The 22,816-nt window shown below is 55.6% G+C and overlaps 4 protein-coding genes across 8 annotated transcripts in view; 3 read left to right on the top strand and 1 right to left on the bottom strand.

The window, feature by feature from the left end:
- The first annotated feature begins 81 nt into the window (after positions 1-81).
- LCAT (lecithin-cholesterol acyltransferase) lies at positions 82-3,345 on the top strand. 2 transcript variants are annotated; one of them, XM_035715725.2, is made up of 6 exons: positions 82-306; positions 950-1,115; positions 1,193-1,308; positions 1,388-1,483; positions 1,578-1,802; positions 2,750-3,345. In XM_035715725.2, exons 1-6 carry the CDS (start codon positions 159-161, stop codon positions 3,322-3,324), a joined length of 1,326 nt encoding a protein of 441 aa, XP_035571618.1. In that variant the 5' UTR covers positions 82-158; the 3' UTR covers positions 3,325-3,345. The 2 variants fall into 2 exon arrangements, with proteins under 2 accessions (XP_035571618.1, XP_025282381.1); XM_025426596.3 differs by having other exon boundaries at positions 959-1,115.
- Positions 3,346-5,067: 1,722 nt separating this feature from the next.
- On the top strand, positions 5,068-7,604 carry PSMB10 (proteasome 20S subunit beta 10). Its single transcript, XM_025426602.3, has 8 exons — positions 5,068-5,268; positions 5,496-5,583; positions 5,666-5,763; positions 5,887-6,027; positions 6,251-6,366; positions 6,462-6,520; positions 7,161-7,312; positions 7,434-7,604. Exons 1-8 carry the CDS (start codon positions 5,213-5,215, stop codon positions 7,543-7,545), a joined length of 822 nt encoding a protein of 273 aa, XP_025282387.1. The 5' UTR covers positions 5,068-5,212; the 3' UTR covers positions 7,546-7,604.
- A 652-nt stretch (positions 7,605-8,256) lies between these two features.
- Positions 8,257-11,505, top strand: CTRL (chymotrypsin like). Its single transcript, XM_025426603.3, has 7 exons — positions 8,257-9,510; positions 10,155-10,258; positions 10,355-10,434; positions 10,551-10,632; positions 10,801-10,981; positions 11,068-11,201; positions 11,290-11,505. Exons 1-7 carry the CDS (start codon positions 9,447-9,449, stop codon positions 11,449-11,451), a joined length of 807 nt encoding a protein of 268 aa, XP_025282388.1. The 5' UTR covers positions 8,257-9,446; the 3' UTR covers positions 11,452-11,505.
- Positions 11,506-11,697: 192 nt separating this feature from the next.
- Positions 11,698-22,816, bottom strand: part of PSKH1 (protein serine kinase H1) — a 28,662-nt gene continuing 17,543 nt past the window's right edge. For 3 of the 4 annotated variants that reach the window (XM_025426597.3, XM_049109663.1, XM_025426598.3), the window contains exon 3: positions 11,698-13,974. In XM_025426597.3, the coding sequence (XP_025282382.1) occupies positions 13,657-13,974 (318 nt within the window). In that variant the 3' untranslated portion in view covers positions 11,698-13,656. Of the gene's footprint in view, positions 13,975-19,371; positions 19,440-22,816 lie in introns of all 4 variants that reach the window. The other variant, XM_035715726.2, reaches the window with a different exon arrangement.

Genomic DNA, 22,816 nt, shown 5'->3' on the forward strand with positions numbered 1-22,816 from the left:
CAGAGCTGGCTCCCTGAGGCTATGCCCCTTTGCAGCAATCTCTAGCCACCCCCATTGGCCAGGGTGTCCCTCCCACTGGCCTTAGAGCCCCTCCCACCTCCACTCTAGATAAGGCCAGCCCAGGACTGCTTCACTGGGCAATAGGCACTAGGGCTGGAATGGGGCCGCCGGGCTCCCCATGGCAGTGGGGGCTGCTGCTGCTGCTGCTCCCCCCTGCCACCCCCTTCTGGCTTTTCAATGTGCTCTTCCCCCCGCACACCACGCCCAAGGCTGAGCTCAGTAACCACACACGGCCCGTCATCCTCGGTAAGCCCCCGCCAGGCCCCTGAAGCGCCAGGCCAGACCTCAGGGAGCCTGGGTCCCAGCCCCCTGGTAGCAGACCTGCCAAGGCCCGTCTGCCCCTGCATCCGCCCTGATACCTGCTTCTGTGTTTGAGGGTCCAAATGCTTCTCCTGCAGAGAAATGAAGCCCTTCCCCCACTACACTGGTCAGGCGTGCCTGGGCCCTCTACCCAGGCGGGTGGAGTTGGGGGGGGTGTGCCTGAGGGCTCAGCCAGGGCATTACAGCCGCTCAGCCCCCACCCCAGCAAGGATAAGCCCAGCCCAGCAAAACAAGAGGCCCATCAAGGCCTGCCTCCTACTCCTAGGCCCAGGCCCTACTCCCCTATACCTATTTGTTCTCACCTTGGACTTCGGCATTAATTGGAGAGCCAGGCTAGATATTTGCCTTTTGGGGACAGGGGTCAGTGGCCTTGGCCCCTGCACCTTCCTTGCCTGAGGGGAACCTGGGCTCTGGGCTGCTGGGGGGAGAGGGTGCGGGGTTGTGATCGGAAAGGACCAAGTCCTTAGTTCCTGGAGGTGGAGGGTGTGGGAGATGAAGGGGTGGAGCCGGGCCTGGAGTGAGCAGCGGAGGGCGGGGTGGAATCCAAGGAATTCAGAATGAAGGCTAGTGCCCACAGTGCCTGGCTGCCTGGGGAATCAGCTGGAAGCCAAGCTGGATAAACCAGATGTGGTGAACTGGATGTGCTACCGCAAGACAGAGGAATTCTTCACCATCTGGCTGGATCTCAATATGTTCCTACCCCTTGGAGTGGACTGCTGGATCGATAACACCAGGTACCTGCCATCCCCTCTGCCTGGGCCCCCACACTGCCCCTGGGCTGCTGGCCGGCTGAATGGCCCCCTGCCCCCAGGGTTGTCTACAACCGCAGCTCTGGGCGTGTGTCCAATGCCCCTGGTGTAGAGATCCGCGTCCCTGGCTTTGGGAAGACCTACTCTGTCGAGTACCTGGATAACAACAAGCTGGCAGGTGAGTTCAGTGGGGGAAAGGGCGGGGCTCCAGCTGCCATTGGTGTCCCAGAGCCTCCCGTGCCGCTGCCTTCCCACAGGTTACATGCACACACTGGTGCAGAATCTGGTCAACAATGGGTACGTGCGGGACGAGACGGTGAGGGCCGCCCCCTACGACTGGCGGCTGGAGCCTAGTGAGTGTCTGCGGGAGTGGGCTTGGGGCAGGGCAGGTGGGCCCCCGACCACCATGGCCCTGACCCCACCCTGACCCTGCCTGTCCCATTGCAGGCCAGCAGGAGGAATACTACCGGAAGCTCGCTGGGCTGGTGGAGGAGATGCACGCTGCCTATGGGAAGCCTGTCTTCCTCATTGGTCACAGCCTCGGTTGCCTACACTTGCTCTATTTCTTGCTGCGCCAGCCTCAGGCCTGGAAGGACCACTTCATCGATGGGTTCATCTCTCTCGGGGCTCCCTGGGGGGGTTCCATCAAGCCCATGCTGGTCTTGGCCTCAGGTGAGAGGGCCTCAGACCACCTATGTCAATGAGAGGACTGGGGTTGGGGGAATGAAGCTGACCACGGGCCTGTCCTCACTCCTGCTTCTGCTTACGGTGCCAGGCTGAGGGTATTATTTACCATCCCTAAGGCATGGCCCCTGTCACTGGCCCCTGAGAGCCGTAAGCCCGGCCCGACCTGGTGACTCCTGCCAGAAATCTGTTTTGGTGACAAAAGGAAAGTAAACAGAGAGGAAATGAACCCAAGCAATCTGACACATGGGCCTAGGTCTGTTCCTTGTGGTCCCAGGGCCTGCCCACTTAGCTTTTAGCTGCCATCTACTTCCAGGAGCTTCTAGGTGTTTTCCAGGGATCTGCCTATGGAGGACAGATGTGCCCAAGCCAGGGCCAGATCCTAAAAGCCCCTTTGCCCTTCCCTGAGAAGTGGCACAGCTACCACCTGTTGAGCACTAAGTGTAGGCTGGGCAGAGCCAGACTCCACCTTCCTCCCAGGAGCGTACAGTCCCTGAGGGAAACACTCATCAGACTACATCAATAAATGCCAAACACAGACACAGTCTACCTTCATCCTTCCCAAGGACACAGCTCTGACCCCTGTCACATAGCTCTGGGTCACAGGGGCCAGCAGACACCTGGCTGAGGGAGAACCACCAGCACCATCTACACACACACACACACACACACACACACACAGCCATCTTCAGGAAACCAGCCCCTAGAGGCTCTTTAGCTCTGCTCCACAGACATGCCCTCAGGGCTTCCCATTTAATAAGCACACATTGAACACCTACTGAATGCCAGGCCTGCTCAGAGTCTGTGGCTTGTAATCAGTGTTTGGATTGCGCAGGGGCAAGCTTGAGCATCCAGCTGAGACTGGGGTGGGAGGCATGTTGTGGGCCAGAGGCAGCCAGACCTGGCTCCCTGACCCCCCTGCCTCTTGTTCACAGGTGACAACCAGGGCATCCCGATCATGTCCAGCATCAAGCTGAGAGAGGAACAGCGTATAACGACGACCTCCCCCTGGATGTTTCCTTCCAGAGAGGCATGGCCCGAAGACCATGTGTTCATTTCCACGCCCAGCTTCAACTACACAGGCCGTGACTTCCAGCGCTTCTTTGCAGACTTGCACTTTGAGGAAGGCTGGTACATGTGGCTACAGTCACGTGACCTACTGGCAGGACTCCCAGCACCCGGTGTGGAAGTGTACTGTCTATATGGCGTGGGCCTGCCCACACCCCGCACTTACATCTTTGATCATGGCTTTCCCTACACAGACCCCGTAGGGGTGCTCTATGAGGACGGTGATGACACCGTAGCCACACGCAGTACTGAGCTCTGTGCCCGCTGGCAGAGCCGCCAGCCACAGCCTGTGCACCTGCTGCCTCTGCATGGGACAGAGCACCTCAACATGGTCTTCAGTAACCAGACTTTAGAGCACATCAATGCCATCCTGTTGGGTACCTACCGACATAACACCCCTGTACCCCCAGCTGCCAGCCCAGGGCCTCTGCCCCCTGAATAAAGATCTTCTTTTGCTCTCTAAGCCTTGATGTGTATTGTGGGTTGGGGAGGAGGCACTAGAGTCCATATAGCAGGCCTCACTGAGCAGTAGCCATAGGCCTGGTGCTTTGTGGAATATAAAGGCAGGATGGACTTCGGTGAAGCCTGGGCTTGAACTGGGAACCCTGAGATGTCTAGCTTCCCACTCTCCTGGTTGAGCTGTTGATGTAGCCTGCCTCTGCTTGGGGGATGGGGGACTAGAGGTAGCTGCACAAACAGCTGTGGGATGGAGGCATTTGGAGCCAAAGTGCAGAGCAGGGAAGATGTGAGCTGTCCTGCCCACTCTCAAAAGGGCAAGTGGATTCCACCTCTAGACAGGGTCTTTTTTTTTTTTTTTTTTTTTTAAGGTTTATTTATGAGGGGGCAGTGGAGGGCAAAGAAGATCTCAAGCAGACTCCCCACTGAGCTCAGAGCCCACCGCAGGGCTCGATCCCACAAACCATGAGCCAAAATCACAAGTCAGATGCTCACCTGAGCCACCCAGGAGCCCCCCTAGACAGGGCCTTTTGAGGGCTAAGTGGATATCAGAAGCACAAGAGTTTTTAGAATCTGAGGGAGAAACAGCCCCTAATCAGATCATTTCTCTAATGATGGTGTAATTAAGGGAACTAAGTGGTCTGAGAGAAAAGTTTAGGGAGCACCAAAGGGCTGAGTCTTGGGGGGTCAGGGAAGGCTGCCCAGAGGGGATGGTGCCTATTCTGAGATCAGACGGGATGAGAAAGGTCATGTGGGCCGCTATAACTTGGGTTTTTTTTTTTTTTTTAAGATTTATTTATTTATTCATGATAGACATAGAGAAAGAGAGAGAGAGAGAGAGGCAGAGACACAGGAGGAGGGAGAAGCAGGTTCCATGCCGGGAGCCTGACGTGGGACTCGATCCCAGGACTCCAGGATTGCGCCCTGGACCAAAGGCAGGCACTAAACCGCTGAGCCACCCAGGGATCCCCTATAACTTCGGTTTGAACCTAAGAACAATAATGCAGTTGCTGAGGGGGTTAACCAGATTTTCAATCTAGGAGACCCTTCTCTGGAAGGTAAAGCTAGCCCGAGGCAGGGACTGAGGAGCGGGAAGCTTGGGGAAGCCAGGATAGGCAGTGCGGTATCCAGAGGGGACAGGATGCTCGCGGAGACTAACGCGGTAGTTAGGAGAAAGCTGCCAATAGATAAAGGGTCATTTGGGAGGTGAAATAAGGCTTGGCCATGGGTAGAGCCCAGCATGCCTCCAAGCCACGAGATGGGCAGCCCCACAGCACCCCTCTTGTGAGAGGGAAGATAGCACCCGAGACACGGAAGGTCACCATGTGTCACCACGGTGGATAGAGCCTTGGTGTTTCAGATTTCAGGGAGGAGGCAAAGGCAACAAAAGAGCTGAGGGAGAAAGGGCGCCATAGGACAAAAGGCAGCCATGCCTGATGCTGTCGGGAGGCCAGGACTAGACACCTGGCCAGTGTGACAGCCTCAGGATTGAGGGACTTGAAGTCAGAGCTGGGATCGGGATCCTCAAAGCTAGGGCTCAGGCTGGAAGGCGGAGGAGCTGCTAACATCCCCCGACCCAGGCCTGACCCAGATGGAGCTGTCTGTCCCTCTGTACAGACTGAGGACTAGGGAGCAGGATGGAAAGCCAAGCGAGGACATCTCCCCTTTGACAAGCTGCCTGGGACCAGAGGCAAAGGTGAAAGTGAAAGAAGATGCAGAAAGGGGCCAGCCAAGCTCAGGAAAGGTGAAAGCGAAACCAGGAAGCCCCGGACCAGCCAGGCGGGTGCGGGACAGAGGACCCGGCTTGGGCCTTTCTTGCTCCCCGCTGGTCGCACAGAGACCCCCAACCCCTGGACCACCCTGCCCACCTGGAGATGCTGAAGCTGGCGTCAGAGCCCCAACGGGGCTTCTCCTTCGAGAACTGCCAGAGGTGATGGGGGTGATGGTCTAGAGCTGAGCTGCTATGCTCTCCCCGAAGGCCTCGGGCACCGACACTCCAGGGCCTTTATTCCCGGTGGGGGCGGAGGGGCGGCAGGGTGTGCTGGGCGACTTGGGTTGCCAGGCTCCCGCCGCTAGACGCGGGCGAGGCTGGGACGTAGTTGGAGGATGTGATGCGGCCCCAGAACCCCAACCTGGGCCACTCCACTCCGTTTCCAGAAACGCATCCTTAGAACGCGTCCTCCCGGGGTTCCGGATCCCTCGTGCACACAAGACCGGAACCACCATCGCGGGCCTCGTGTTCCGAGTGAGCAGGGACTTGGGCCTGGGGGCTTGGAGGGGCTGCTGGGGGATCCAAAGCCACTGGGCCAGCGACCCTCTCCCACCAGGATGGAGTCATCCTGGGCGCGGATACGCGGGCCACTAACGACTCGGTCGTGATGGATAAGAACTGCGAGAAGATCCACTTCATCGCCCCCAAAATCTAGTGAGAAATCCCCAACCCCGACCCCCTACTCAAGACCAACCCTGCCGCCGGCCCCCCCGCCCCCCCGCCCCCGGCCCCTGCTTCTCCGGGCCCCACCCACACCGAGCCTCCACTCGTTCTCAGCTGCTGTGGGGCTGGAGTAGCCGCGGACGCCGAGATGACCACGCGGATGGCGGCGTCCAACATGGAGCTACACTCCCTGTCCACGGGCCGCGAGCCCCGCGTGACCACGGTCACGCGCCTTCTGCGCCAGACCCTCTTCCGGTGCTGGGGCCGGGCTCAGGCGGCCCCGGGGACGGGCGCGGCCGGGGGGCGGGACTGAGGGGAGCTGGGCCGGGCGGGGGCGGGGCGGCCAGAGCCGGGACCGGAAGGGGCCGCCCCAGGAGGAGCCGGGCGGCCGGAAGGAGCGGCGCTGCCCCGGTCGCCAGCACAGGAAGGGGCGGGGCCCGGGCCCGGAGGCGGGGCTGACCACGCCCACTCCCCCCAGGTACCGGGGCCACGTGGGCGCGTCGCTGCTGGTGGGCGGCGTAGACTTCTCGGGACCGCAGCTCTACAGCGTGCACCCGCACGGCTCCTACAGCCGGCTGCCCTTCACCGCCCTGGGTGAGCGCTTCTCCCCTTTCCCTGCGGCCCTGGCCTCGCGTTCGTCCCGCGACTGGGTGGCCACGACCGACCTCAGATGCCCCTCCTGCCCGCAGGTTCCGGCCAGGACGCCGCGCTGGCGGTCCTGGAGGATCGGTTCCAGCCGAACATGACGGTGAGCAACACCTGTCCCCCACGACGTGTTCACTGACGGGAAGCGCACGCGGGAGTTGGGGTAACACACAGGGATCCTAGTAGAGGTCAGGGAGGGCTTCTTGGAGGAGGTGACGATTGAGTGGAGGCCGAGGGGCCAGTGGAATCAGAATGAAGTAGTGCTATTCCAGGAGACGATCATCAGCGCCAGAGTTTGAACTGCCCGGAGAAGTCAAAGCTCAGGACCATGTGAAGCTGAGGGAGGAGGGAACGGCAAGTGGGGTCTGGAGTCCCGATTCTGTTTGAGGTGGGATGGAAGTGAATGACAGGTGTTGCTTCAGAGGCGCCTAAGGCCCGGAAGTGAAAGAGCAGTGAGCTGGTAGTTTGGGGACCGAGACGCATTGGTTGGGGGGACAATCCTGGAAGCAGAACCGTAAGTGTAAGAGAAGTTTGTGAACATGGGACAGTGAGACAGTCTCTGGAGAGAACGAGGCAGAGGCCAGGGCAAGGGAGTCTGGGCTGGCTGGGGGAATAGGGAATAGGGGTCTGGGTAGGAGCAAATGGTAAATAGTCTGGGCTTTGAGATGAGCAGAAACCTGTAGGCTGTAGGCTGAAGGGCGCCAGCAGGGTCCGGCAGGTCTCCCCCACACGTATCGTCACAGCTAGAGGCTGCGCAGGAGCTGCTAGTGGAAGCCATCACTGCTGGGATCCTGGGTGACCTCGGCTCCGGCGGCAGTGTGGATGCATGTGTGATAACGGGGACCGGCGCCAAACTTCTGAGAACATTAAGCTCCCCCACAAAGCCCACAGAAAGGTGGGAACTTGGGAAATGGGAGACCACTGGGGAGGATGGGGCAGTAGCAGGGCAAATGGGGGACTGCAAGATGGACTATATGATGGGCCCAAATTGAGAGGCTGTCCTTCCCTTCTCCCAGACCCAGCCAGTACTACTTTGCCCCTGGGACAACAGCAGTCCAGTCCCAGACAGTGAAGCCACTGACCCTGGAGCTGCTGGAGGAAACTGTGCAGGCAATGGAGGTGGAGTGAAGTGGGATGATGCTTAGGGCTTGGAACAAGGAGGAATAAACATAGAAAATAGAAAAACACCTAAGCAGATGGCTGTGTCGTTCCTGGGTGGAGAGGGGACAAGCAGCCATCAGGACTCTGGCTAATGTACACCTGCAGGTGCCACTCCCTGCCGTGGCTCCAGTGCCTGGCCTAACAGGTGGCTTCACCCATCACCTCAGGCATCTACTCCTCCGGAACCCCAGCCCTAGCAAGCACGGCAGCTACAGGAGGGGAGCCCCCTGCCGACTCCACACTGCAGAGGTCCCCTGCTGCTCCAGTGCCTTGCTCTTGCCCTCTAGTCCACCTGGGAATGTTGTGAAGTCCAGAAGGCCCCCTGCACTGCCCCCGCCTTGAGTCTTTACCTGGCTCATCAGCGTCCCACAGCAAACCCCACACCCCTCGGTCAAGGACGGCCCCGTGGAGCTCACTGAGTCAGCCTTGAGTATTGGTAAAGGAGCTGCTCCCTGACTCCAAGGGCAAGTTCTCACAGAACACTCCTCCCCCCTGCAACACCTGTACCCGTGGAACCCCTCCCTTGACCAGGCACACCCTGAGGTGCTAACACCAAACAGGCCTTCTATTTGAACGTGCTGAGCTGTGACCGGGCGGGGGTGGGGGGGGGTGGGGGACTCCTAAGTTTGCTGGGCTGACAGGAGTCCTAGAGCTCATGCAGAGAGAGATGACATGACACATTTATCCAGCAGACCTTTGCTGGGCACCCACTGAGGGCCAGCCTAGGTGCCATGTGCAGGCAGGAGCATCCTGCCTTCAGAACAGCTGTTTCCACCCGAGCCTCGGAACTGTTAGAATCTGCCCAAGCCCTGGGGAGCATCTCCTCTGAGCTGGACTTCCCCGGGCCACTGATTGTGCCCCCTCACACCCAGTATTTTATTATGATTTTTAAACATAGAAGCTGAAAGAACTGCATTGAACACATGTATACCCACAACTGACTTTACAATTATTGTTATATTTGCTTGATCACATTTCTATTCCTCCATCCCTCTGTTCAACCATTAACTCATCTTATTTTTTGAAGTTTGGAGTCCCTTGGTGCCCCACACCCCCTAGGAGCCCAGCCAACTTACCCACTGCAGCTTTGCACGCAGGGCTGTCTTCTCTTCCTCAGTGCAGGCTCAGCCTTGAACTCTATAACAGATGGGCTGTGGACACCAAGAGCTTGCCCACAGGAGCCCGAAGGCCTGGAAGCTGCCAGAGATTTGGTGGCTGTCACCCTTGCACCCATAACCTCCATTCAGGGTCAGCCAGTCACCAAGGGCTCACACCTTACCCTCCTCTCAGGGTCCCTCTCAGGTGTCCTCTCATCAATAAGTGTGGGCTTCAGAGCTAGATGAAATTTTGGGTCCAGACACACTATGTGCTGGTAGGAGAGATACCATCTCTCTAGGAAAACTGACTCCTGTTCCAGGTTGGTGAGACATCACTGAAATGCTGTTAGGATTTGTGACCTGCTGGAACCCCTGTCCTGGCTGCATGGCCTTGGCCCTCCACAGCAGAGCTGGCACAGCTGGACATTCCCTCCACCCATCAGGAACACCCCTGGGCGCTGAGCAGGCTTCTCTGAGTCTGGTGCCCCAGCCAGCCCTGAGACACTTCCCTGATCCCAGCCACCAGGCAGTCCACACAAGTCCTTGCTACTTAGCACATACTTAGGGATGTGAGGTGGTTCAAGGAGCCAATCAGAGACCAGGTTTTGGGGGAGTGGAGATGAGAACCTCACACCTGGGCTCTGTCTGATAAAGCCCAGGCCTAGGTCCAGGACCTTGGCCTAGAGATCCTCCTCCTGACCAAGGCCTCAGGCCTGGGACTTTTGCCCAAGGACAAAGAGAACCATAAAAGCAGGCTCAGCTCTCAGCCTCATGCCTGCCACAATGCTGCTGCTCAGTCTGACCCTTAGCCTGGTCCTCCTCGGCTCCTCCTGGGGTGAGTGGGCCTGGACTAGCCCTGATGACCAGCCCTAAAGCAACCTGGCTCCCCAAACCAGCCCAGGCTTCCTGCCCAGGGGCTCAGGGCAGGGGCTGGGCTGGCTGGAAGGAACCAGGTGGACAGAGTGGGTACAGGAAAAAGGATATGCCAGGGCCGGGGCCCGGTGGGGGGTGTGTGTGTGCAAGAGGTGGGCAGGGGCTGGTTTCACAAATGAGACAGGAGATCAGGCCAGAGCTAGAAGCCAGGGATGGTTGAGAAAGCTGAGAAGTAGAGGTTGGACATGTAGTTTAGGGAGAAGCCTCTGGCTGTTGAGGCCTGGAGCAGGTGGCAAGGCCAGGAAGGAGACTATCCCAGGGGTCAGGGAGAAAAATGGTCTGAGTTGGAGGGTAGGAGTAAAGTTGAAGAATAATGGGACGTAAGGGTGGAGAGAGATGTGAGAGAATGGACAGAATTTGGGGGGTAGTTAGACACAGGTAAGGACATGGGAAACCAAGATACCTAGGGGTGCTCAGGGTGAGAAAGGGTAGTGACAAGCCCTCTCGATTCGGACCTCTCTGAGGGGCAGAGCCCAGGGGCACCCAGGAGGTGGGGAGAGGTGGGTGGGGGTGTAGAAAGCAGGTCCTCACCAGCCCAATGGCCAGGCTGCGGCATTCCTGCCATCAAGCCAGTCCTGAGCTTCAGCCAGAGGATTGTCAACGGGGAGAATGCAGTGCCCGGCTCCTGGCCCTGGCAGGTGTCCCTGCAGGTACGTGCACCCTGAACACTGAGGGTGGGGCAGGGTCCCAGGTGCTTCATGTAGGTTTAGCCTGAGCCCACCCCTACTTCTGACCACTGACCCCAGGACAAAAGTGGCTTCCACTTCTGTGGTGGTTCCCTCATCAGCCAGTCCTGGGTGGTCACTGCTGCCCACTGCAATGTCATGTGAGTACTCCCACTCTACCCGCCCCCTCAGCCCACTTCTCCCCACCTCGTTCCCCTGGATGCCCCTCTTGTCACTCTGCCCTCCCTGTGGCTGCACAACCCCACTCTGACTGCAGCCCTGGCCGTCACGTTGTTGTCCTGGGAGAGTACGACCGATCATCCAATGCTGAGCCTTTGCAGGTTCTGTCCATCTCAAAGGTGAGTGTCTGGGCTACAGACATGGAAAGGAAGAGTGGACAGGGCAGGTGGGTGGGCTCTGGGGATGAGGAATTCAGGGCATGCCCTAGGCTAGCCCCTTCAACAACCATCAACCCTGCGGGGCCTTCGCCCACCACCATCCTATATGGTCCCTTCCTGGTTCCACAGGCCATCACGTACCCTTCCTGGAACCCCACCACCTTAAACAATGACCTGACGCTACTGAAGCTCGCCTCCCCAGCCCGGTACACTCAACGCATCTCACCAGTCTGCCTGGCTTCCCCAGATGAGGAGCTGCCTGCAGGCCTCAAGTGTGCCACCACTGGCTGGGGACGCCTCAGCGGCGTGGGTAGGAATTTGGGCCAGAGATCTGGGTAATGTGGCTAAGATGGGAACAAGTCATCCAGGGCCGAACTACCCCCTTCTGGTCTACAGGCAATGTGACCCCAGCACGTCTACAGCAGGTGGCTCTGCCTCTGGTCACCGTGAATGAGTGCAGGCAGTACTGGGGTTCACGTATCACTGATGCCATGATCTGTGCAGGTGGCTCAGGGGCCTCCTCATGCCAGGTGAGCATCGGCACCCTGTCCTGCCCTCTCCACTGCCCTGTGGCACCCCCTAATCACCATGCTGACTTTTCTCCTCTCCCTCCCGCAGGGAGACTCTGGAGGCCCTCTTGTCTGCCAGAAGGGGAACACATGGGTGCTTATTGGCATTGTCTCCTGGGGCACCACCAATTGCAATGTGCGCCAGCCTGCCATATACACTCGGGTTAGTAAGTTCAGCACCTGGATCAGCCAGGTCATAGCCTACAACTGAGCCGACCACAGGCCCTCTCCCCATCTCAATCCAATAAAGACTCCATGCTCTGTCCTCTTGTGTATTCTTGTTTGTCCTTTCAAGGGAAAGGAGAGGCTCTCAGGAGCCCTGCTCCCCACTTGGGACTTTGACTTCTGGCATGGCAGGCATTGAGTCAGATTTTCCCAGAGTAGCCATGCCCAGCCCGGGCTCCCACATCTTTCTTCTTCCTAGGCAACCCCTCAGTCCACAGCATGGAGTCTGGGCTGTCAGAATGGATGAGCAGCCTTCCCTGGGGATGGCAGCCTGTTTATTGAGTACAGAGGATACATTTACAAACAGAGTACACAAAATAAATACCTGCACATTCTCCAGCCACGGTCCATGGTATAAAGGCCCAGGTGGGCCTATCAAAGGCCCATGTCTCCAAATGTCCTCTGTCCTACCCTTAGGACCACGCCTATTTTGGACAAGAGAGGAAATGAATGCCCAGGGCTTCAGGCCCCCGAGACACTTGGGGAAATGGGGGGAATTCTGAGGATTTGGCTCTCCGCTGCCTTGTGCCAGGAGCACTTGGGATGGGAGATGTATAAGGCACAGTCAACTTGGCCCAGAGCGGTCTCTTTGGCTTTGTTTCTCACTGGAGGTGGCACTTGCAGAAAGAAGGGGGCCTGGAGCAAGGCTACCCACTGAGAGAAACAGTGAGGGCCAATCCCTCCAGGCTGGGCCCCAGATCCTTCCCATTCACTAAAAGCAGCTGTGGAGGAAGGGGACTTGGGTTCCAGCCTGGTGGAGGGAGATGGGGGAGGTGCCATGACTGACATGGGGATGGTCTGGCTCAGGCCTCTGGGAAAGCAGCCACCCAATTCCACCCACCTCCTGCAGGGGGTCCCTCCAGCCTGAGATTCGGCAGAGCCCAAGCTGGAAGGGTAATGCTGTGAAAGGAAGCAGGGACAGGCTGGACCAGGCAAGGCCAGCTGTGGGAAGGCCAGGGCCCCTAGGCACTCAGGGTTCAGAGGCAGGTCACACAGTATGGCTAAGTTCCAACTGGAGCTGCACAGCAGCTCAGCAGAAGGGGAGGGCTGAGCAGCCTGGGGACCTTTCCTAAATACAGGAGGTCCTTCCTTCCTACTTTCTCTAGAGGATGAGGGAGGAGCACAGTGGTCAGTCCTAGGCTGCCCATAACTCATGTCAGACACTAGATGGCGCCTTCATGCCACTGCGAGGAGGGAACAGCAGCGCCTGAAGGGAAGGGGCAACCGGCAGTACCAAGGGTGGAACCGGACAGGGCTGACACTGGAATCTTGATGGGGGTCTCCCTGGAAAGCCCCTGGCCTCTGCCTTGACCCTGGTGCCCCCATTCCCCAGGTAGCAGCAGTGGGGTTCCCTTTAACCCCCACGGTTGGGAAGGAGGCACCTAGGGAATAGAATGGGCATCCAAGGGGGAGAGAGAGGTGATAGTGGGCTCTGTAAAGAAGGCACTCAAAACAGCGGCCTGGTGGGCAGGAGGTCTCTCATTGCAGAGAGAGAGGTTGGAGCCTGGAGCAAGCCTGCTACTAACATGGCCAACATAGTCCAGAAGGGCCAAGGACCATGCCATGGCCCTACCACTAGAGGTTCTAGCCAGTCCTGGGGCTAGGAGGGGTCCCTGGGGGCACCATGAAGGGACAAAGACCTTGGGTGAGAGGCGGGAGACTGTAGACTTAGCCAGGGGCTGAGAGTCCAGCCAAGGCACAAGCTTTGTGCTTCCTAGGCCTCTCACTGGGGCACAGATCAGGATGCAACAGAATGTGGGGAGGCCAGAGAAGATTCAGTGAAGAGGCTTTCAGAAGTAACTGTCCCAAAGAGTCCTGGGACCATAGGACGCCCTCCGCCTGGCACGACATACCCCCTTGGTCTCGGGGAAGAGTCAAGGGGTGAGGGAGCCTGAAGGCCAGGTCCTGCCCCTTCCCCAACTTGTAGCAGAGCAGTTGCCCAGGAGCACTGGTGCCAGGCCAGGCTTCCAGTTCACAGGGCTCACAGCCCCCTGGGCTCCCTTCACTCTGTCACACCAGACTCAGGCCCAGGATGAGGATAGGGGCTGCTGAAGGCACAGGGAAGGGGCTGGGGCCAGTCACCTGCCTCTGGCCATACAGGCCTATCTCTAGAGAGGGTGTCGGGCCCAAAGGGCACGGCAGTGCATGGCCAAGCTGGGACCGTGGCACGTCTGCACTGCAGCCAGGTGGCTCAGCCATTGTACTGCTGCTGGTAGCGCAGGTTGAGCTCCCGCAGTTCCCTCTCCCGTACACGGCGCGACTTGTTGGAGCGTGTGGAGCGGCTGGAACGCGTGGACTGGGCCGATTTGGTGCTCTGACAGCGTGAGGAAGCACGTTTGAGGAGGTTCTGGGAGATGGAGCGGTGCAGATTCTTCATGGATGAAGAGGCTGCCATGCTCACCACCCATGGGTGCCTCAGGGCCTGCAGTGCAGTCATACGGGCGCCGGGGTCCACCGTCAGCAGGCGGTCAATGAAGTCCTTGGCCAGGTTGGACACACTGGGCCAGGGCTAGAGGCCAAGGACAAGCATTAGCACGAGAGCACTGAACACGGCTCTCCCCATGCTGACGATGCCACCACCACAGCACTTAGAACTGTCCAGCATCCCTGCACTCTCCCCTCGAGAAAAGCAATGCCCATCTCCTCCCAAGTACAGTCTTCTGGGCCTCCCCCGCCCACCCAGCGCTGGGCCAGGCCATGAAGCAGAGGCTCTTCTCTGAGTAAGGAGTCCATCTGAAAGCACAAGGACTGTACCTCTTCCCAAGCAGCAAACTTCTAAGGAGACCTGGACTCAAAGCCTGGCTCAGGAAGGTGGCCCCTGTCAAGAAGTCCCACCTGGCTGAATCCTTAGGTTCCCGGGGTAAAGGACGCTTCCTCAGAATTCCTCTTAGCCCCCAGAGCTAAGCGTTATTTCAGTGATCTCAGGTTCAGTGCTCGCTCCCATTAGATCATAGTGCTCTGGGTGAGCCCCCGTGCCTGGTGCCAGGCACACAGCGGCCCTGGAGCCCGGAGGAGGGAGGGCAGATGGTCCTGAGTCCCTGCATCTTCTGAGACACTCTGGCATGGGCTCTGACCCCCTCAAGGGGTGGGCAGCTACGGCCTTTGCTGAGCCTGCTGCAGAAGGTTCGGGTGGGATGTCAAGGGACCCCCACGCTTTTTTCTGACCAGTGAGGTCCGCCTGTTCCACCTAAGAGTGCTCTTCGCCCTGGGGTACCCCTGAACTCACTGTCTAGGGGGGTTCAGGAAGCCGCAGAGCCCACATTTGGGGCTGCTGCATGCCTATCTAGCAGATCCATATAACACTGACTATGGCTGCCCTCACTTCAGCTTCCTTGACCTCCAATTCTTCCCCAAGGCTCTTCCCCACTTATATGGGGGGGGGGGGGGGGGGGCAAGGAGAACACTCTTCTGGAATCCTGAAGAAGGGGTGGGGCTACTTGCAGTTGCTACCCTAACCTGCTTTACAAAAGGCAAATCCCAACTTGTACTAAACCGAACTGGTAGAAAATGACAGGCCACATTCCCAAACAGCCACCTCGTCACTAACGGGCCTGCTTCCAGTGACTCCCGGGGAGATAACGGCCCTCAGGATGCACGCACAGTCAGGGAAGCCCAGAACACCTTGCTAAGAGCACTGAGGGGGCACAGAGTCGCAGACAGCGCTCCCCCATACAGAGCCCGGTCCTAGTTTCCCTGCAGACCTGCACAGCTCGGGCTCCCGTAGTGAGGCTGACATATGCGTGAACGGACTGGGTGCCACAGTAGGTTTTGGCTCACAGTTCAAGAAAGCTTCAGTACTGGAGAAAGCAGCTTGCTGCTGCCACCTGAACATAAGAAGCCACCAGGAGGGGTCAGCCAGTCTAAACCACAGGTACTGCAGCCCCTGTCACTCACTGAAGACCTGGAAAGAAGCAGGCCTGATGGGCCCACTGATGGACACAGCAAAACCTAGGAGCTAAGCAGGCTGGGGCACAGGAATATTCACGCTGCCTGACTGGCTTTTCTGAGCTCCATGAGAAAGGGAAGTCATGCAAGAAGTTACTATGGCCGAGTTCAAAAAGGGTGTTGCCTGTGTTCTCCTCTAGGATTTTGATGGAATCTTGTCTCACATTTAGATCTTTCATCCATTTTGAGTTTATCTTTGTGTATGGTGAAAGAGAGTGGTCTAGTTTCATTCTTCTGCATGTGGATGTCCAATTTTCCCAGCACCATTTATTGAAGAGACTGTCTTTCTTCCAATGGATAGTCTTTCCTCCTTTATCGAATATTAGTTGCCCATAAAGTTCAGGGTCCACTTCTGGATTCTCTATTCTGTTCCATTGATCTATGTGTCTGTTTTTGTGCCAGAGCCACACTGTCTTGATGACCACAGCTTTGTAGTACAACCTGAAATCTGGCATTGTGATGCCCCCAGATATGGTTTTCTTTTTTAAAATTCCCCTGGCTATTCGGGGTCTTTTCTGATTCCACGCAAATCTTAAAATAATTTGTTCTAACTCTGAAGAAAGTCCATGGTATTTTGATAGGGATTGCATTAAACGTGTATATTGCCCTGGGTAACATTGACATTTTCACAATATTAATTCTGCCAATCCATGAGCATGGAATATTTTTCCATCTCTTTGTGTCTTCCTCGACCTTCTTACTGTATTGAAACTTCTATTCCATGAGCACAGTATGTCTCCCCATTTATTTAGGCCTTAAAAGTTTGTTTCATTAGCATTTTGTTATTTTCAGCATACAGATTCTGTGCAAATTTTGTTAAGTGCATTACAAAATCATTTCATCATTTGGGAATAACTATCAATAGTGTCATGTTTTTAATTTCACTTTCTGCATGTTCATTGTTAGTATATAGAAATGCAGTTGATTTCTGTGTGTTGATCTTGTGTCCTGTGACTTTGCTGAACCACCTTTTAGTTATAGAAGTTTTATTTTTTTTAGTTATAGAAGTTTCAAAAATAGATTCCCTTGTATTTCCTACTTAGACCATCATGTCACCTGCAAATAGGGACAGTTTTACTTCTTCCTTTCTAATCTGTAGGCCTTTTATTTCTTTTGCTTTCCTTAACACAATGGCTACAACTTCCAGTATTATGTTGGATGAGAATGGTGAGAGTATATATCCTTGCTTTGTTCTTGACCTTAGAGGGAAACATTCAGTTTGTCATCATAAAGTATCATGTTAGCTGTAGACTTTTTGTAAATGCTCTTTAGCACATACTCACATCATATCATGAGACATACTGTGTTGATGGATTAGAGAACTATCATTAGAAGAGTCAACATAAAAAAAAAAAGAAAAAAAAAAAAAAGAAAAAGGGAAGTCACTGGGAAACACAGTGCAGGTCCTTCTGGCCTCTTAATGGCACAGCCTGAAGACAGAACTGGCAGGCCAGGCGAGCCAAACAGAGCTGGCACATGGATTCTGCGCTTACCCCTTGGTCCAGCCAAGATAGAGGAGGGGTAACTCCTCTGCAGACCACAGAATAGAAAGAGTGGCAAAGCTGGACTCAGAAGCCAGGAACCTAAACACGGATGGATCAGAGGTACCTCCCCACTTCACATCCACACCCAAAGGCCCCTGCAGCTCCAGACTAGTCCACTGTGGTCTTTGGCGGGCCTCTCACCAGACCCATCCTGGGGGCGTAAGCACTTCCATCTCCAGAGTGGCACAGGCTTACACCGGGCATCGACCCCTGCTGTTCCCCGAGCGGCCAGCCTGTTAGTGACAAACTGAGCCAGACTGATTTGCGCCTCCTGCTCCCCCCGAGATGCCTGCCTCTCCGATTACTGTGTACACACAGCTGTGTGCACAACGCCGATGAACTCATCTAAGGGCCAGGCCAGCCCTCTCCGGCAGGCCCTCGCCTTCCTCATTTTTGAAGAGCTGTGAACAGCTGGGCCAGGTGGGTCCCCCAAGCCAACGTGACTTGAGCCATCCTGACTTGAGAATCATGCTAGGCCAATGGCACCCAGCCTAACCTTCACACACTGAGCAGCAGGAAGTCAGGCGGGCCAAATCCAGGAAAGTGTCCTCAACCTAGCCCACTGACAGCGAGAAAGGGGCTCAGGCGGCCTTCCGAACAGTGGCCCCTGGAAGCCCCGCCAAGTCCTCCAACAGCACTCAGCAAGGAAAAGGCTTTCCACACTCACTCAGGGCCATGTCCAATTTAGTACCTCCTAGGAAAATATTCAACACCCACAGACCAACCCATCCGCCTCCCCAACACGCTTGGGCCTCTGGAGCCCCATGAGTATGTCTGTCAGCCTATGACTGACTGGCTGGGTAGCATTCTGGGTGAGACAAAGAATGATAAACAGTCATGCCTTTCCATTTCCATAGCTCTAGCTGCTGGCTCTGGGTAAACAGAACTCTCACCTCAGTAAACCTGGAGCCAAGTCAGGGACACATGTGAGGCACAAGTGGCTGACAGAAGCAACAGGCTCCAGGTACCACCTGACCAGTCTCCCAGAGGCTTCCACCTGTTTCTGGGCTGACATGGAGCACAGCATGTGGAAGGGAATGTTAATTATCAGTCTGCCTTGCCTCCAGACTCATATTTCCCTCTGCTGTAGGATCAGAGAACAACTTTGATACTCAGGGTGAGAGCCTACACCCTCCTTTCTATGACCCTCTTATGAGCTGTGTGGGTAAAGGGCTGGGCCCCATCCCGAGAGACAAGGACAGGTTGTGTGTGTGTGGGGGGGGTGGGGGGGACATCATTTCCACCCTATTTCTGACCATCAAGCTGACTCCTTTTCCCTAGTCTGTAGCCCCCAGAATACTTATCCCCTTGCAGTTATGGTACCTACTTTTTTTTTTTTTTTTTTTTTAACTAAGCCCCAGTGTGGGGCTTGAACTCATGACACTGTGATCAAGAGTTTTGTGTTCTACTGATTGAGTCATCCAGGCGCCCCTAAGGTACCTACTCTTGATTTTATAACAGCAGAGAAGCCAAAATGGGGTAGTCAACTCTTCCAGAGCACTTCCTTACCAACTTTACGCTCCTCATCCCCTGCTTCTCAGGGACCAGCAGAATCCAACCCTCCCTTCGAAGGGAGGCACTAAATCAGAAAGGGCTTTCCACTTCAGCTCAGAGGATGCATTTTCCTTCTCCCCACCCCTTTGCTTGTGCTTAATAGACTGAGCCACCCAGGCTTGATCTAAGAAGTACTTGATCTAAGAAGATCTCATTCTTAGATTCTCGCTTCTTCTTCTCTCGCTTTCTTCCTCACTTGGCTGCACATGAGGAACAAAAGCATAGCATCTGGGTCACCTGGGTGGCTCAGTTGGTTGGGCATCTGCCTTTGGCTCAGGTCATGATCCTAGGGTCCTGGGATCAAGCCCCGCATTGGGCTCCCTGCTCAGGGGGGAGCCTGCTTCTCCCTCTCTCTCTGCCTGTACTTTCTGTGCCAAATAAACAAATAAAATCTTTAAAAAAAGAAAAAAAAGAAAGCATAGCATCTAACATTTAAGTGGCCTGAACCTCCTGACCCCTATGGGTTCTTTTCTAGCCCATGAAGACTCTGGGGAATGTTCCCTGGCAGAGAAGTTAGCCCCACCAAAGAGCTGCTAGGGGAGAGAAGGGAGGAAAGAAGCCTGGGCTTTGCTCCCATGACTCAGTCTTCCCTCAGCTTTGTCTCAAGATATATTTTCAGACCCAGCATTCCCACCCTCAAGGGCCTCCTTCCTGTACTTACGTGGGCCTGAATGAGAACAGAGAAAAGAGCATGTTTCTGGGAAATGGAGCTTTGGGTTTACTCAGAAGAGCAGAACTATTAGTATGACAAGAACAGCATACTCTGATGTGGCCCACGAGGCAAAGGGTTTTGAGAATTCAGCATAGCTGGAGACCGTGTGGCAGGGGAGCCAGCAGCCCCTTCCTCTGGTCAAGACACTTACCATTCTAGGATCTGGCAGGGGATGAGTGGGGGCTGAACGGCAGGAAAGAGGACCTCAGGGGAGAGAGCCTGAGGGGAGAAAATGAAGGAAGATAATAGAGTTTTAAAAAGGGGCAGAGAATGAAGATAAAAATAAAACAAGAAAAGGCATGACAACTTAAAGGTTAGTAAAGCTGCATTCGGAAACCTAAGATGAGAAATAAAATGAACTCATGCGCTCCCATCTGTCCCTGTCCAGAGTCCACAAAGTGAAGGACAGGGACAGGAGGGAGACAGGGCACAACTCAAGAGTCAGGAAGGATGCTGTGTGCTCGCTTTGGAATCAGGGGGATGTTGGCAACCTGTGCCAGCAACTAAGTAATGTCTGCTTTTAATGATGTCTTAAATCTTTTTTTTTTTTTTAATTTTTATTTATTTATGATAGTCACAGGGAGAGAGAGAGAGAGAGGCAGAGACAAAGGCAGAGGGAGAAGCAGGCTCCATGCACCGGGAGCCTGACGTGGGATTCGATCCCGGGTCTCCAGGATCGCGCCCTGGGCCAAAGGCAGGCGCTAAACCGCTGCGCCACCCAGGGATCCCTTAATGATGTCTTGAAGCAGCCCTGGATGGTTCTGGATTTCAGAGCCTGTTGCAGAGTGGTCTTTTATCTCCACTCACAGATTCTACTAAGGCCAACCTGGCTCTTAAAAGAAAAACTCAATGCCAAAAAACCTCCTCTCTTCTGGTTTCTGAAACAGTTAGAACCCTGGTGGCTATTGACTAGCATGTCATCCCCACTGAGGCCTGTGTCTCCGAACTCTTGGTACACAGGACTTGGCACAGGGCAGGTACTTGGTCCACGTGGAATGGCAGGAAGGAGACTTCTGCTCGAAGCTGGCCAGACCACACTGGAGCAAAGCTCAGGTCTGGGCACTATACTTACACGGGGAGACAAACTGAGGCCAGGCAGGCATGCCCCAGAAGGGGGACCTTGTGAGATAGGGCCGGTGGGGAGTGGCTGGATCAGGTCCCCTTTAACCACCCCATCCACCTGTGAGTGTGTTTTCCACTCAGTGGGGGCAGAGGGAATGAGTGTGGGAGGCTGTCAGCGGATTGAAAGAGGTCAGACTGTGGGAGACAACAACTGTAGCAGCTCCCACAAGAACTCAAGAGCCTAGAAGCGACAGGGCCTGTGAGTGGGCCGAGCTACCTAGGTGGAGACAGACAATGAGAAGAGCAGGAGAGGGAGGGGACGGACAGCACACCAGGCACTGCTCTGAACACAACCCATGATACAGCCCTTTGATGGAGAGGCCTCGGCCAGGTGGGGGTGGGAGACAGCAGTGATGAAAGAGGCTCTGACCCTGGGTTAATGAGAAGCTGGAGGTGGTCAGGGCAAGGCATTTTGGTAGGAACGGCTGAATGCAGCAATGTGGGGAGAATGGGCATCTGTTTCTGCCACCACAGGAGAGTACTGCTCTTTGGGGACTGTGTAACCAGGGCAGCAGCGGCAGAGGGAAGCCTAGAAGATAGGGCTCCAGGGAGCTGAGTGGTACACCAGAGGTGGCACAAGAGGGGAAATAGTGCCCTTCTCTATGCAGAGCCTGCCTCCTGCCCCCAACCAAGAGGAAGCCACCCCTGCCTTCCTTTAAGAGGTCTCCAAGCACAGTGACCAGTGAGGATCCACCACCCACACCCAGTGGACCAGATCATGCCATCTATCAGAGACCAGTCAGGAATCTGGACTGCCAGCGTCTGCTGGCAATGAAGGAGGGAGACTGCTCTGTTCAATACCTACTGAGTACCAGGAGCTTTGGTGAAGTAGGGACAGCCCTTCCAGAAAGGTCCCTCCTGGACAAGTATGGGGGCATCTGCTTGTCCTCGTGGGATCCTGGCACTGAGCTAGTACCATCACCCAGCACTGACAGCAGACAGGCAAGTAGGAAGGGCTTAGGGATACCTCACAGGAAAGAATTCTAAATCAATTTGTGTTTCCGTGTGCTGTCAGCTTTTGCAACAGACACGGGAATCCATCCACTTACTCTGGGAGCAGGAGGAAGCAAGAGAAGAGTGATGAGCCGATGGTCCGTCACAGTCCCCATCCACCCTGGAGGTGGGAACGTGAGGCAGTTAAATGCACCAGCAGAATCTAAGCACAAGCCTGAAAACAGGCCACCTGCCTCTCTGCAGTCTGTGTGCTGCCTGCACATAACTTCCAGTCTCCAGCTCTCCCATATCCCAGGGGAAGTCCTCCCCATGGCTCTGGGTCAAGGTCCTAACCCCACTCGGCTGACCGTCCCTACCAGGGCATATGAACTAGGCTGTATGACCAGCCTCCTCATAGGGGCTGACCCGGTTCACCTAGAGAGCCACAGGACATGGTACATCCTCTGCACCTCCTTTTATCTTCAACATCCCAGGACAGAATGACAAGTGTTAGGGTCACTTTAAGGTGGGGAAGTAAATGTGAACTCTGGCTCTGGGTACTCATCCTACTGCAGGACTATCAGAACTACAAGATGGTCCCATTCACTGCCCCTGAGCGCTTACCCCTTGGCGTCAAGTGGATGGGTGGTCTGACTACAGCCCAGAGGCCCACCCTGGAAAGCCACCTCCCACCACCTTGATCCCCCAGGGGGTGACAGACTGGCCCTGCAGGTGGCCTTCCTCTCTCACCAAGATTCTGTCCCTTACTCTCCTGAACAAGCCACTGTGAGTACCTTTGCCCAAGCCCACCTGTGCTCAGGCTTGCCCACAGCTCAGAGACCACCCCAGTAGAGGGCGACAATTAAAGGCTGCTAAAGGCAGCAGACAACAAAGCTGCCGATGGCACCACTCTGCCATCAACCCACAAGAGCCTCTTCAACTATCCTGCCTCTAAGAATAGAACTCTTGACAAAAGCAATAACATTAGGCTGGCAACGTCACATTTCATGTGCAGTTAATGACAGCATCTCAAGTCAGCAGGACCATAACGAGCCTCCAGTATAGGTCTTACAGGTGATGACTCACCTTCTGTGTCACTTCTTTAGAAATAGCTGCTCCAGCCCTTCTGGAATCTCTCAGGACAAGAAGCTCCCTCTCTCAAGGTGGCTCTTTGTGTCTTCAGACTGCTCCCCCATTCATAAAGGTCTTCCTCACATCTGGCCGACACGGGTCTCTCTGTCACTTCTTTTTTTTTTTTTTTTCTGTCACTTCTAACATGACCCTGGCTTGGCCCTCTCCATTCCAGCACCTCTGGTCATCAGGGAAAATGCAGATTTCTCTTCTCAAAATTATCTGTCTTAGCCTCCTCCTTCTCAGCACTCCCTCCTCTTCCAAGATTCCCATAGCTGCTTCTAAAGCAGGTCTGACCAGCAGACCACTAAACACCCCTCCAGCAGGCTCTCCACTTCTTCCTGGAGCCCAACCCCAAGAAGAGAATGCTTCCAAGTCATCAGAGCTACGCCCATCTGCCTGCCAGCCAA

The sequence above is a fragment of the Canis lupus genome, chromosome 5, assembly GCF_003254725.2.
Source record: "Canis lupus dingo isolate Sandy chromosome 5, ASM325472v2, whole genome shotgun sequence".
NCBI lineage: Eukaryota > Metazoa > Chordata > Mammalia > Carnivora > Canidae > Canis > Canis lupus.